This window comes from Papio anubis, chromosome 3 (genome assembly GCF_008728515.1).
Source record: "Papio anubis isolate 15944 chromosome 3, Panubis1.0, whole genome shotgun sequence".
NCBI lineage: Eukaryota > Metazoa > Chordata > Mammalia > Primates > Cercopithecidae > Papio > Papio anubis.
Window position 1 is genome coordinate 83,396,040 of NC_044978.1, and position 15,897 is coordinate 83,411,936.

General features: G+C 37.7%; 1 protein-coding gene across 1 annotated transcript in view; it reads right to left on the reverse strand.

The window, feature by feature from the left end:
* The window catches only part of ARHGEF38 (Rho guanine nucleotide exchange factor 38), a 132,934-nt gene that overhangs the window by 45,422 nt on the left and 71,615 nt on the right, over positions 1–15,897 (reverse strand). The window contains exon 3 of the mRNA XM_003899050.5: positions 14,550–14,673. Within this exon, the coding sequence (XP_003899099.2) occupies positions 14,550–14,673 (124 nt within the window). The remainder of the gene's footprint in view (positions 1–14,549; positions 14,674–15,897) is intronic.

A 15,897-nucleotide genomic window follows, 5' to 3' on the forward strand; every position in this document is an offset into this window, starting at 1 on the left:
TAATTAAGGATGAATAAATCTGAGTTTGAAAGAAATAAATGATTTTCCCAAAGTCCTGTCTAGAGGTGGAAAGGCAGAATTAGAGGCCATAGTCTTATTTTTCCCTTGGATTTTAGCACGTACCCCACTCCAGCTATGCAATTCAGAGCTTTGCTGAGCACTGTATGAGGTGATGCACTTGGAAAGAACACTAAACTTGAAATCAGAAACAATTTAGGGTTTGTGTGGGGAAATTGGAATGACTTTTCAAAATTTCAGTAGCTTTTAGGGTACAAGTGGTTTGGGGTTACATGGATGAATTATACAATCGGAGAATGATTTTTTAAATAAATTATTTGAGTTTTAGTGCCTTCATTTTATTTGTAAAATAAAAATAATAGTTAGCTATTGAGATTCATTTGAGAATGAAATGGGACGATAGATATAAAAAGTGCCCACCACTGACTAGTTGCTCAAGAATTGTCATTTGTCTCTTAAGGTTGCTTTGCTACCTCTAGAATTAAAAGACGAACACTTTTAAAGCATCACATTCTTTTCTAATTTATTTCCAGCCAATAAAAGATTTTTCCTTTTCATTATGTGGGATTTTCCTGTGATTATATGATTATGGTTAGACTCTGAGGTAACGTGAAATAAGGTGCACACATGCAAGTATGTGTGTGTGTTTATGTGTGTGTGTGTTTTAAGGTTTTTGTTTGTTTGTTTTGTAGTGCTTTTGGGGGGCCTATAAGAAAACTCAATAACTGTGATCATCTTTGGAGCTGAAGGATACAGGATTCTTGTTTTGTTTCTAATATTCTACGGAGTTCATCCTTCAACTAGTGTAGGTCATATAGATTTGTTCTTCAAGACTGATAACAACACAAACAGTAGGAAATATCAAGTAGAGGAAAGAAAACAAAATAGGACTGTGACTGAATTTAGGGTTGGGCATAAGATGAAGGGAGTCTCCCAGTAGTAGAACTAGGTAGCAAATGGGAACTAGTGGCTTTGGCTGGGAGGGCTCAGAAGTGGGACTGGTGACAGGCTTAGATCACATACTTAGCTGGACACTCAGCAGCAAGTCGACAACAGTGGACCTGCATACACACAGACCAATACAAGATGAAGCTGTAAATAAGTGTGCTCACTATAAAGAAGCTAAAGGCAGAGACTAAAAGAAGGTAAGGACAATCTCACAAATCCACAAGGTGATCAAATCAGAAAGTCAAAAAACAAGAACTAAAACACTTGTCTTTATACACAACGAACCCACTAATTGCAAATTCTCTTGAATTTTCTTTAACAGGAGTGGTCTAGTTTGAAAGAATTTATAGCTCTTCCTTTAACAGAAGAATCTTTTTTTTCCCCTCTTTTCTAAGTAAAATTCTGTTGAGGCTCTAATAATAATTATTAAAGTTAAAAGATATTTAAGTACTCTAATTGAAAGTCACTTATTCACCCAAAGGCCAACTACAACACTAGCAGGCAGAATATTTTATTTCCCTCCCAGCCCTACCAATGTATTCTGCTTCATAATAGTGCAGATGAAGCAGTGTGTCTTGCAGCAAAAAGTGATTCTGTTTCCACGGTAACATAACTCTCGGCTGCGTTTCTTTAGTGGTGAAGGACAACTGCTCTGTCTAATGTATGTGGGTTTGAGGGGATGATTAGGAGCAGAGAAGGGACTAAGCCAAGACCATTAAAGGTAATTTCACTTGTGGTTGCTTGTCACAAAGGCGCCAGAATCCTATAAAATAAATAAAACTAGCGTGTTCTTCTTTTTAAAAATTCTACAACCCAAGAATTTCTGCATTGGCATCCCCAAAAAGCAATTGCCATGCAAAGGAGAAAAAAAAATGCACCCTTTTAAATCTCCTTAGTTATCTTCTTTAAAAATAACTTCCCAAAATATTGATATTATGTCTGAATATCATGACTCCTGTGTTTCAATTTGTTTCCTTTACTGATGTGAATAAACATACACTCCTCTTTCTATTTCCATACCCTCACGTGCAGCCCCGACATGTGCCATACCAAACCAGGTGGCCTCTATAGTATTGTAATCCTGCTCCAAGATTAATTTCCCCTGCAGGTAAGTAAACAAGGGTAAAGTCAGTGATTTTCAAGAGATCTTCTTATCCCGGGTTTTGTTTAGGAAACTGCCATGAAAGGGAAGAAGCAGTTGTGTTCCTCAGTTCATCCTTTTTTGAAAATTACTGGATGATCATCATGCACCAAACACTTTGGTAGGTACTGTAGATACAAAGAACCAACTCTTCCTTCAAGGAAATTATACAGGGTACCAAGGGAGAGAGAGAAGACTGAACTTTCATTTACCATACTATGTGAAAAGTAAATAAAGTACAGAGGGCCACCTATTCAGCCCTTGGGGAGCTTTGAGCAATGCTCATAACAGTGTACTCTTGAAATAGGACCTCTGAGTGAGTGCAAAAAGCAAGGAGATAGTTGTGCAGAGTAAGGTCTGTTCAGAAAATTGGAATGATCTAGTGTGGCTGGATGGGACCATGTCTGCGAGGAAGTTCCAGAAGGGACTGTAGACGTGGACTGGGGCCAGATCATGAAGAGCCTTGTGCCACATTAAGGAGGTGGAACTTTCGCCTCAAAGTGATGGGGAAGCACCAATGGATTTTAGGCAAGTGACCAGATTGTGTTTTAGAAAAACTATTCTGGTAGTTATTAGTAGGAAAGATGGAATTTCAGGGAAGAGTTGGTGGGATTGAAGAAGATAAACAAATTGAAAGGCTTCTATAATAATAAAATAAATAGACAATGAGGGACTAAAACAGAAAGTTATTGCAATTAAGAGAGAGTGCACTAGAGTCGACTGCCTGGGTTCAAATCCTGGTTTTACCATTTACTCGACGTGTGACGGTTGGGAAAGTTACTTATCTGTTCCTTAATTTCCTCATCTGCAAAATGGAGATAATAATAATAGGGTTGTTTGCAGGTTAAATGAGTTAAAATATGTAATATATATGCATCAGTAGCTGGCATATGCAAATGCTCAATAGATGTTAGCTATAACTACAGCAAAGCGAAAGCAAGGAGGATGCAGAAGAAAGGGAGAAAAATGGACATTGAACATGTGTGAGAGATGATTCCAGGCATATTCCAGAATTGTGGTTTAAGTGACCATGTGGGTAGACACTGATGGTGTAACAGAGTTTAATGGGAAAGATGATGAGTTTAATTTCAGATGTACTGAGTTTGAGTTTCTTATTGTATATTCAAGCAGAGAAACCCTTTAGGAAATTGGATATATGATCTAGGATTTAAGAAAATAGTATCTTGGACAGAGATGTAGGTTTGTAAAAATTGGGTAGTATAAGACATGAATTTATGTGGTCATGCAAGAATGTTCACAGAGTGAGAAGAAAAGAGTACCTGAGGACTAGATGCTGGCAAACACCAACACTGCAGACAGTAGAGAAGAAAAAGAGACTGCAGAGAAGCCTGAGAAGGCATAGCCACAAGGAAGTATCAGCGTGAGGAAGGACAAGAACAAAACAGTGAGAAATATTGCCAAGATTGACTAAGTTGGTGGGGTTCTGGGTGACACAGATTTGCTAGTTGTCTCCTCATGGTCATAATTGGCTTCCAAAGAAATAGAAGTTTTGGCTGCCCTAAATCAAAATGACATTTCCCATCCTCCCATCCAATTGGTGTGGCCATATAATTAAAGCCCACAATGGGATATAAATGAAAGTGTCCCATGACAATATCCAGGAATTTTCCTCAAGAGGCAGATGACTCAGCCTTTATGCTGCCTTCATCTTTGTCTCCATCTGCTACCTAGGATTTGGATACTATTAATACCTTTACTTTGTCCATGAATATAACGGCCACCCCTTGGTGAGTGGAGCTGTGAGCTGGAAGGAGCTTGCATCCCAGAGCACCTTGTGGAGTAGAGCTGCCATACAGCTCCAGAACACATGCCTTCGAACTTCTACACATAGAGAAATCAACATCTGTCTTATTATGCTTGTAATGTTTTGTTTTTGTTTTCTCTTTCTCCCAGCTGAACTTAATTCTAATCAACTCACTGTGTTTTGTTTTGTTTTCTCTTTGACAGGAAAATATTTTGGGAGAAATCCTGATGAGTTAAGGCCCCCTCTATACTACCCATTTTTACATTTCATTTAAAAATTCTATGAAAATATGACATGAACTGTTAGTTATGGAGGATTTAAAGTTGGATGTTGCTTGTATTAACAAGAAAAACTATGCAGTAAGTTCAACTCTAAAAACCAACTAAGATGATGTTTACAAAAATCATTTTAGTTAAAATCTCAAGTATAAATTATGGCCTGAGGTATATTCTGAAAGAAAGTTATCTGTGGTTCTAAACAAAACTTGTTGTCAAGGCAGAGTATTTAGAATACAGAGAAGGGGGTGGGATGGAGAGAGGGTAGAGATGGCCCACTCTCTGGAAAGAAGGTCTGAGATCTGGGTGCAACAATACAGGCCTCTGACTGTCATTTCCCTGAGTGACACACACGGTTGAGTGAAAGTGCCATGACATGCCATCTCCAGTGAAAGAGGTTTCCTGGCAGCTTTCACCTCGAGTTCAAGAGTTGTTCCCCACGGTCTGCTTATCCTCCCTGGATGGGAGCCCAGCCGCCATGACTAAACAAGGCAGTAGATTCGCCAGCCCAAATGCCAGATCATCTGAATACTTTCTCCCTTTCTTTCCCAGCCTCATTCTGTTCCCCAAGGAGCATAAAACGAGGAGAGGAAGTGAGAAGAAAGAAACTGAAAGAGCAAATGCTGCTTGAACAAGCCACACTCCCTTGCCTTCAGTCTCATTTAGCTTCTAACTAAGCTAGGGGATGAAATTGGCTGCTGAGGATACCTAAGAGACCCTGGCTAGGGTTATAATATTCAAACCAAATACAGGTGGCAGGTGAGACATGCAGCCACGGGATTAAAACAAGTATATCCCTTGAGTATCAATTTTATTAAGATATTTGAAGGAAAAAATGCTGGTTTCCTAGAAGAGTAGACTGGAAAAATGACATGAATTCTTATGACAAAATGAGATTTCCAAGTTATTTCATGCCTATGGCTCTAGCTTCAGGTCATAACTCCACATTTCCTGGTGCTTATGATATTTCTCTTTTGATATCAAGAATATTTTGGTAATTTTTTTTTTCAAAAGCACTAGAGTAAGATAAGTTCAGAAAAAAAATGTGTCCATTCAATTTGACAATTCTGAGGTCCCTGGTGATATGGTAATAGCATTTTTAGAGGACTGGGTTTACGAGGGAATGAGAGATGAGGAAGTAGGACCAATGAAGGGAGCTGGACCCTAAAGAGAGAAACAGAGAAAGGAAAGGAGCAGAGTGGAGGATGGGGACCTGTCATGGTCATCTCTGTGTCCAGTGCCAGGGAGGACAATGTCATAATTGTGGTGGGGCTCTCAAAGAAGGGGCCATTCTGAAGCTAAGGTGGCATCCACCCAGCACATCTGGCCATGGGAGGTGGCTAGCAGCTGAGCAGGACAAACTGGGGGATGCTAGTGGGCTGTGGAGAGGGTCAGTGTTGGAGAGGAAAGAGCTCTGGCCTGTATTTGGAACAGCTAGAGTCCCTTCTGACTGTGTCCAGAGTTACTAATAATGTAAATTGGGCAAATCAGCCCTTACTGTTTTTGTCGCAGTAATGGAATAGATGCCTTTAATTATTAGTCCAGCTCTAACATTCACGAATACAGCTGTATATTTTGATGATAGCTCACAGTCTCTTCCTGAACCTTGGTTGACTTCCTAGACACTAACTCCAGGTCGGGATTCTTTAACAACTGACATCTTGAGGCAACATTGGTTCTCTGAGAAAGTGAAGGTTTTGGCTGGCTGGATCAGGAAAAGGTACAATAAGTTTTTTTAATGTAAGGTTGATAACACTGAGGAAGACCGTGTCTTAGACCAACTCATGATTTTCCATTTATCTTGTTTTAGTGAATACCTCTCTTGAGAAAGCTTGCCTCTTCTGCAGCTAGTTACTCTATATTACCTAGCAGCCTCTGGAAATGGTACTGACTGTTGGCATTGACATTTGACAGTGACATTGACCACAGACAGACTTAGTGATGACAGTTACAACGATCATCTCCTGTTCCCTCTGTGTGCCAGCCAATGCACTGCACACTTACTATTATCTCTGATTTCATCCATTCATTAAATAGTTATTAAAGACACTGTTCTGGGTGCTGGTGACACAACATCACAAAACAGACTAGAATTCCTTCCCTCATGGAGCGTACATTCTGGAGGGGTTGTGCCCAATGTTTGATATTTTCCTGCCATGGAAGTGTTGTTATCTCCATTGAAAAGATGAACAAATGCATATGGAATCCATTGCTATTTACTTATCTGTTCTTCCTCCTTCCAAATGCATAGAATTTGGACTGGTAACACACCCAGTTAAAAATATTGACCTTTCCCCAAATCTCTGGTATTTAGATAGCCAAGCATGTGTGGAAAGGTGTGTTTGTGTGTGTATGTATGTGAAATGAAATAACATGTGTGCAAAATACAATGAGATATATGTAGAAGTCACTGGAGAAATGGTTATATTCCCCCAAAATGAAAAAAACCTTCTGAAGAGGTAGTTTTGCTTCATTGCCTTTAGGAAGTGATGCCTGGAACTGGAGTAGCCATCTAAGGGATGATGCCAAAAGCCACATGCTGAGCATTGTGAAGCAAAGAGCTTCAAGGAGCAGCAAGCAGTTGCACTAGTCCTGGACTCCTGAGTTATGGATTTCTTGTGACGTGAGAAAAATAAGCCCCTTTTTGGTCAAACCCTTTTGGCCAGGTTTCTATTACAGGCAGACAAACGCAATCCTCACTGGCTCAAGTGACTTGCTCACAGCCATCAAACTAGTGATGACAGCCAGGATTAAGACACGGATCTGTTTCACTTCAAAGGCCATGCTCTTTCCAGGCTATTGGGCACCTTCAAGGTCTGTTACTCTTTCTATGTACTTCTCATTTTAGCTTCCTGGAGGCTGGGAAAGTGTTCAGAAACTCACAGACTCTCACATTCCTTCCTGGGATTTAGAAATGTATTTCTATGTGTATCTTGTGCAATATTTGACTTTTCACAGGTCCATTCAAATCTGACCTCAACTCTCCAGTACTCCTGTCACAGCTAAGCCACGGACTTCCACTGGCAGGCTCCATTAGCATAGCGTCCTAGAACTTACCATTCTCCTCAGAAATCAGAACTGTAAGACGTTTTACTAAGCCACCTTTATTTTATTTTTATTGTAAGAAATAAGTCCTTGCAGCACTGGGACCCATATTCACCCTGCTCAGGAGACTGGAAGTCCATCTCCCATATCACAGCCTGGTACCTGCTAACTGCTGATTTTTCTCTTTCTTATGAGGATTGGTGTATCCCTGATCCTGAAAACCCCGTTTCCCCATTGTCATTTTCTCTGAAGCAGACAGCTTTACAGTTATTTCCAACATCTGCATTCCGATCTTTCAACGGTTGCATCTGGGTGTCCCCCAAATCTCTGTACACATAATTTTGTCAAATCTTCATAAAAACCATATGGGATAGGTATTATTGCCTCCAGTTTCCAGATGAGAAACCGAAGTTCAATTAGGTTTTGTAACTTGCATGAGATCACACATCTAGCAACAGGACAAGCCAAAATGTAACCCAAGTCAACCTGATATTAAAACCCATGTGTTCTTAAACTCTACACTGCCATCTAAGTGGAAACAAGAGCCACACCTCATACTCCCACTATAAAGATTGAAAACCCATTTCCTACCTAGACACTGTGCTTAAGTCAAGATTTTAAAATCCACTTTGTATCTTGGCATGACAGTACAGACAACTTCCTCAGAGCTCTCAGATCTGCAAGCATATGCCTCTGTGTTTAAACTTAAACCTTATCCAAACCCCAATGTTATTATTGAGTAAAATTTTCCTCCTCGTTTATCTAGATATCAGGAAAATTCCCCCTTTGGCACTACAGCTGTGAATCACAAACTCTCATTTGTGCCATCTAAGGACAAAGAAATGGGACGCCTGTGCTTTTCATTTGTGATAACATAATTTTGGAAACATCTCACCAACAATCAGTTTATCTTATGGAATATAAGTGCTTTGGTAAAAGGTTTAGTAATGGAAATTGCCAGTGAACTCGTATTAGTGTGTCTTCAACGTTTGGCTCAGAGAGGCCTTCTCAGCACTATGCTCCAGTGACATAGGGCTGCTGCTGTCCTTTTTCAGAATTTCCTGTACTCTTGCTTTGAGGCCTTTACCCTATTTCTCATTTAGAAAGCCTTTTGCACCCAATCTCCACCTTTCTAAATCTTTCAAGTCCAAGCTCAAAAACCACCTTCCAAATCTAGTTTTCCCTCACCATTTGAGTTGAAATAAATTAATCTCTCATCTGTTAATCTGTATTAGTTAGCAATTACCGCAGGAAAAAAAAAAAAAAAGAATCACTCCAAAACTTAAAAGCTTAAGACAGTAACTGTTCATTTGCTCACAATTGTATGGGTCAACAATTGGGCAGCGTTTAACTGGCATTGATGGGGTTTACTTCTATGTTTCCCGTCAGTTGGTGGACTGGCTGTGGGCCAGCTGGCCAGTCAACAAGTACCTTACTCTTAAGCCTGTGGCCTTGGCTGTGTTGCTTGGAATGGCTGGGCAGTTTGGGCCTCTCCCTTCACAAGCAGAAAGCAAAAGTGATAATGCTATTGTAGAACATCATTTGGCCTCATTTCATTGATCAAAGCAAGTTGCAAGGCCAACCCAGATACAAAGGGTAAGGATATTAAAATGAGACTCCAATTGATGCTTTTTCAAATATGGCCTCATTGTCCTAATTTTTTAAATAAAATTTTCTGTAATTTTCCTCAAAGTTGAAATTTTGTGATTAGTGAATCTGGAAGTATGAACATCTTCAATTGAGTTTTCTCTGTAAATCATGCTTTTCAATTTTTTATTTTGAACTAATTTTTGATTTACAGAAAAGTTGAAAAAAATAGTGCAGATACTTTTCAAATACTCTTTACCCCGCTTCACCAATATTAACATCTTACATATCAAAATACGATTGTCAGAGAAGGAAAATTAACTCTAGATCTCTAGATAAAGGTGGCCCCTGCTAAGTTTCTCTTAGCACTGGTAAGAGAACTTGGTAAAGTTACCATGTTTCCCTTTGAGGTTAATAATTACTTGAGGAGAAAGTTTGAGAATATGAAAAGCATATTTTTCCTCTAACTTTCACCCACTAAACATGACATCAATCAGTAGGTTTTGTCTGTAATAGTTGACTGTGGTGTTTATGTAATGTGAATGTGATTTTCCATTTCCTTAGTTTTTCTTTTTTTTTTTTTTTTGAGACGGAGTCTCGCTCTTTCTTCCAGGCTGGAGTGCAGTGGCACAATCTTGGCTCACTGCAAGCTCCACTTCCTGGGTTCAAGCAATTCTCCTGCCTTAGCCTCCCGAGTAGCTGGGACTACAGGTGCGTGCCACTCTGCTAATTTTTATATTTTTAGTAGAGTAGGGTTTCACTATGTTGGTCAGACTGGTCTCGAACTCCTGACCTCGTGATCCACCCACCTCAGACTCCCAAAGTGTTGGGATTACAGGCATGAGCCACTGCGCCCAGCCGTTCTTCTTTCTCTCCATATTTATTAATTAAAATCTGTAAGGAACAGCTGTCCTTTCTCCACATTTATTTATATCAGCAAGAACTCATTGATATTTTTGAGGGTTATAATTCAATATCAGCATATTTATTTAATACTGAAATTTGTAAACCATAATATTTAAAATTGAGAAAATACTTTATAAACAAGGAAATATCTATTGAACTCAGAGAAAATTATGGTAAACAGAAACTTTTAAAATTCTCATTATCTATACATACTAAAACAAGAAAATAGTTGAACTGAAATATTTTCATAGGCATTATCTTTTTGCTTCCGTTTGAATTGTTTTCTTTCTCTCTCTCTCTCTCTTTTTTTTTTTTTTTTTTGCAAAATAAAACTCACCTAATAAGTTGTTTCTATTTGTAATTTTGGAATATCTTCCCAAATGTAGAGATTGTGAAATCTGGTACAGAATATTACTTTATCCTACTAAAGAGGAGCTCCATCAAAGGCTTCTCTTCATAAGTCAGATTTTCCAAAGTATGATTATGGACTTTCAAAATTAAATATTTTATACATGAGCTCTCATTGCTTATTTTTTTTAACTTATTCCTTGTTTTCATAAGGATACATTTCAATGTCTTCCTATTTGCAATTTTGTTTTTAATAATTATTATTTGTAAAGATTAAAAATTGAAGTTGTTTTCTCCATTTGTTGAACACCTTAACTAAAGACTTCCAACTGATTTTTAACAAAATGCAATTCAATTTCAGAGGCCTTGTTTACAAAAATAGTCCAATGCCATGTTAGGACACTTTGGTTGATTTGTAAAGTGGTGCTTCAAAGAATCAAACATTTCCAAAGACTGATTGATGACCAGCAGGAAAGAGTGTATAGTGTCATACATAAGATTATTTTTAATTCAATATCAACTTTATTCTTCAGATATTGTTATTCACTCTAATTTTGTGTATATAAAAATAAATGCAAATTTTCACTATAGTTTTTACTTCAATTAATAAATTCCACAGCTTCATCATATATGCACCAATCATTTTCAAGTATACGTCTGCTCTATAGATTTTTATTTTAATAAAATCATTGTTTTACTGTGATGCTGTGCTCCACTAATATTTGTGTTCATGTTATCATTTGCCGTCACAATGCTTAATTTTTAAGTTAAAGTGACAGTTGCATTTATAATAAGGTCAGACAATTCACCATTGACATGATAAACTTCTAAAAGCTTTCTTCGGTTCTGTGAATTGGATGTTTAAAATTTTAACTGCTATTGGAACTATTATTCGATTCATCTGCTCACACTGATATAAAACTGTCATCAGTTAACTGTTTGCAGTACTCCTTTGCTAATGGTGCCAACTCATTAGTAACCATTGTTTTATATTTCTCATAGGCCTAAGGAAACTCAGAATTAAAAATGAATGAAATTAATTTAGGAAAACTGCTGTCTCACCTAAATGAAAAGTCGTGCTGCATGGAGTGATATGTAAACACACCTTAAGCAGCTGCAAGCATTTCATCACTTGCTTAGAGCACAGTCTTTTAAAAATAATGACTAAACTTTGACATAGATATTGCTGCTGCTTCAGCAGATTTCTATCTTCTGATCGTCTATGGTCAATGATAGCATTGAGGACCCTTTGGTGGATGGTATTTTGTGTGTTATAGGCTCAGCAACTCTTGAGAAAAAGAAAATCAAAATTTTTCTAAAACATTGGTATGGTTTGGCTCTGTGTTCCCCCCTCAATCTCATCTTGAATTGTAATCCCCATGTGAGAGGAGACAGGCCTGGGGAGAGGTGATTGAATCATGGGGGTGGACTTTCCCCGTGCTGTTCTTGTGATAGTGAGTGAGTTCTCACAAGATCTGGTTGTTTGAAAGTGCATGGCACTTCCCACTTAGCGTGATCTCTTTCTCTCTCTCTCTCTCTCTCTCTCCCTGCCCCCCACCCCTGCCACAGTGTGAAGAAGGTCTTTGCTTCCCCTTTGTCTTCTGCCATGATTGTAAGTTTCCTGAGGCCTCCCAGTCTTGCTTCCTGTTAAGCCTGAAGAACTGTGAGTGAATTAAACCTCTTCTCTTCATAAATTACCCAATCTCAGGTAGTTCTTTATAGCAGTGTGAAAACAGACTAACACAAACATGAATATATTAAATTCTTGCTTCTGAAACGGTTTATTTCAGAATGAAACATAACCAAAAAATTTGTAAAAGAGCTGTCAATTTATAACATGCAATAGGTAACCAAATTACCGTAGCAAAAGCCTCTAGACACTCTGTGGCATGATTGCTCAGGCCCTATTTTCCATACATATTTTATTTACATCTATTCTGTAATAATGTGTAACAACGTGTCCCATTAATTCCATTGTCTGGCATCCTGATGGCTTCGTGCCTCTCATAGGTCATGACATGGGCCACCCAGCATGGGTCATGACACAACTAGCTGCCACACCCAGTAGATGGCAGGGTCTGCAGCATCCAACACATCCACCACCACCGGAACAGGAAGGAGTTAGCAGTTTCTAGCTGTTCAGATCCAAATAGCATAATTTAATCAGCCAGTTCCCTGCATGTGGCAATTCAAAGAAAGATATAACTTTCCTTGAGACTAGAAAAGGTTGGCATAGGAAAGATGGACTATGTTTCAGAGTTTATCATGTGTTACAGTGAGAAATGTTAACTGCACATGCCTTACACTCTACTAAAAGAGATTGTGTCAGAAGTTGACATATGATGTAAAGGTCTTGTAAAACTTCTTCTGATGCAACTAATAACAATAATAATTTTTTGAGAAGGAAAAGTCCATGACAAATGCTAAACTGGACTGAATGCTTACATAATACACTAAAATCAGTATGCTCTAGACAAACCACGATACATGGTCACCTTAAATCTGGAATTGTTTTTGACTTCAGCACATGAATCAACCACTTGTTTATGCTTTCCTCTACATTTCTCTTGAAATGACCCCCTTTTTAAAATTTTTCACTGCATCTTCCTTAGTCTCAATGCTTATTACCACATGCCTACATTTCTTATAATAACCTATTTACTAGTCTAGGACTCAGTTCCTCCTCTGCATTCTCTTCAGACCCACCATATTTTTCTTTCTCCAGAAACTTTTGTGTCTCATCACACCCTTGCTAGAAATATTTTAATGGCTCTTTATTACCTGTAAATTCCAAACTTCATTTCCAAGTGCTGCCAGTCCCTACTCTGCATTTTCAGATTCATTTCTCACTTCTTGCTTACATCAGTCCTTCACTCCAGCTTGATCACTCTTCATTTCCTAAACATGCTTGGCATTTGACATTCGTTTGGCACTTGTTTTTCATACTGTCATTTCCATTTAGAATCTTCTCCTCAACGTGGACCCTATTGTTGAAATAGAACCTATACTTTAAGCCCAAGTAACGTCTTCAAGAATCCTTCGAGTCCCCATCTAGAAATGTTCTCTTTATCCTCTGAGGTTTGCAGTAGTGTAGAAACTGCTTTGATGGTGTGTTATACCCATACCTTCAATTCAAGAAGCTGTTTGGTTGAATGTTTTTGAAGGACAAAAATGAGCTCTTTCACCTTTTGATACCAAGCGATGTCATACAATACCAAACCCTGTGAATATGCTGCTACTTCGTAACTATTCATTGATTAAATTAATAAATGAATGTCCAAGGAATTCACACTAATGAATTAGTGTGGTAATGAGTAGAGTTCTTCTTTCAGGAAATATTTTTGCAATTTGTTGGGGACATTTCATCACAAAGAACAACTGAATTTAAACCTGTCTGTGGAAGAAATCTTTCTGAGTGGGCGGGCCTTATTGCCCAGTCATTTATTTCACTGTATTTCATATCTATGACCAGCTTTGCTCATTAAACTTTGGTTCTCTATAAATATTAAACAAGACCAGTTTCATGCCATTTTTATAACTCTAACAAATAAAAGGTAACAAAGACATAATCAATAAAGACATAAGGTGTTTGTGTGTAGTCTCTGTGTGTGTTATCTCAAAGAAAGGATCTACATCAAACAAGTGGTTACTTATGGGGAAGACAGTGGCATTGGAGGGATATATGAAAGAAAATTTTACCGTTACTGTATGTGCTCCTGAATTGTTTTCGTATTTTTGTAATGAGGTGTTATTTTATATTAAGTGTGAAATAAAGAAACGATAATTTAAAAAAACTCTTAGTCTACATGGCACTCTTCGCATGATGTCTTGAAGTGCAAACTGCCTTTATGGAATTCATAGCACTTATTCCCTTGGAAATTCCCAAGAAATGGAGAGCATACAAATTTGGCTCAATACTTTTCAAATTATATTTTCTGTTGTTACTTCTGAAATCTTACCAGAGTAAGAAAATAAATATATCTGATTGAGAGTAAAAACATAGTTGGAAGGTAAATAATATAGAAAAAAGGAAAACATCAAAAAAGTAGAACTTGTGTAAATTTTTAAGAACTTACATTCCTTTAATAGTTTTACATTCCTCATGTAAGAAATTTATAATCTAAAAAGAAATTGATTCATGGGCATAAGATCTAAAAAACATTGTGACGAAAAATCAGTAAAGCTATTAGAATATTTAAATAATTAATTCTTTAAGGATCAAGTAAGTGTTAGCCATTAAAAAATTACAGAACATCTGGAGTAAAGAGATTGAAAGATTGGAAATTAAAAAGCAAATGATACGTTTTGTGCTACTGAGGGACTTCGCAAATGGATATAAACCCATTTGAAAATAAATACAGAGTCTGTATAATTACAACGAGCCCAAAGATGGGTTTAGCATTTATGTATCTCCTGGGAAGCATGGTGAGTCAGGAACAAAAAACCAAAGCAAAGGCAGGTTATTAAAAAATTATTTCCTGTTGTATTGTAGAACTCGAGAAGAGAATAAACATACCAATTACTTGCATGGCCGGTTCCACGTCTGTTGTGGCCTCTTCCAACAATGACAGCAGCTTGGCTGATATCTGATGCACGGACTCAATGTTGCTAAACAAGCTATCCACATCCAGCCTATCAATCTGAAGAAACAAAAAACATTGAGCTGATAGAGAAGCACTGTATTTAGGATGTTTTCTCCTGCTAAACAGTAAGCATTTTAAATGCCAGCCCATGCTGTCTCCATTAACCATTTCTGTTAACATTCTTATTTAGGAATTCTAGAGTGCAGTTTGCTTTTTTTTTTTTCCCCCAAGAAATTGGGATGATGCATCTGTTACTTCTGTCTTTTTAAAAAACGTTGAAAATGTTTTGTGTTGAACATACATCTATATATTCCTATAACAACCAGAATGGGAAGATTTGAGCCTAACTGGTGTTAACTGTCCTCTATGAGGGTATGTAGTAGTGTGTAAGGATTTAGAATATTTTACTGCTTATACAGCAGAAGTCAGACCTTACCCGAGGCAAGTAACTATTTTCAAAGTTGGTTTTTAAATCACAGATGTTTGAAAAGTGATGACAAGTAGATGTGCTGGGTTGCTTTTTCCTTTTTTTTTTTTTTTTTGCTTGATATAAATGTAAATGGAAATCATTAAATATATTCTACTAATTAAGCATTCATTATATTTTGTTATTTCATGCACACCCTTAACAACCAGTGTAATTATTCTTAGATCTTATAGCAAGTGTTTATAATAATTTATTTATTCATTTATTCATCCTTTCACCAAATATTTTCTGAGAAGCTTCTATGTACCAACAATTACAAAAGAAGCCAGATTGTGTCATAGGTAGTGATTGGTTAGTAGAGGAATGGACAACTATCCTCAGCTATCTGAGTATGGTAAGATATGTGCTCTGATTTTGATGAATCTTTTTTGACATCATTCCCTTGAGTTTAAGTTAGATCTCCTTTCATAATCAAATAGTGACTGGTCAGGCCACAGCCATATTGGTGCAGACTCTACTGGGCAACATCAGGGAATAGGAGTAGGTGCCTTTTACTCATGACTTATTGTGAATGAGGTCATAGGTGGATAATTAATTCATTAATAATCAACTCATGGAGGAGTAGCACAAGTGAAAACCAGAGTTGCTGGCTTAAAGTCAGCTCAGCAAAGTTAGGGGTATGAAAGAGACAGAGAATTCAATTAAAGAAAATGTACCAAGAAATTAGGGGAATTAGGAACAAGGGATGTATGAGGGAGATCTGGAGGAATACTGCAGACGAAGGCCAACAACTACAGCTTTTTTTCCATTATTTCAGACTCAGTTTCTTTAGGTGTGTGTGGGGTCTATTTAAG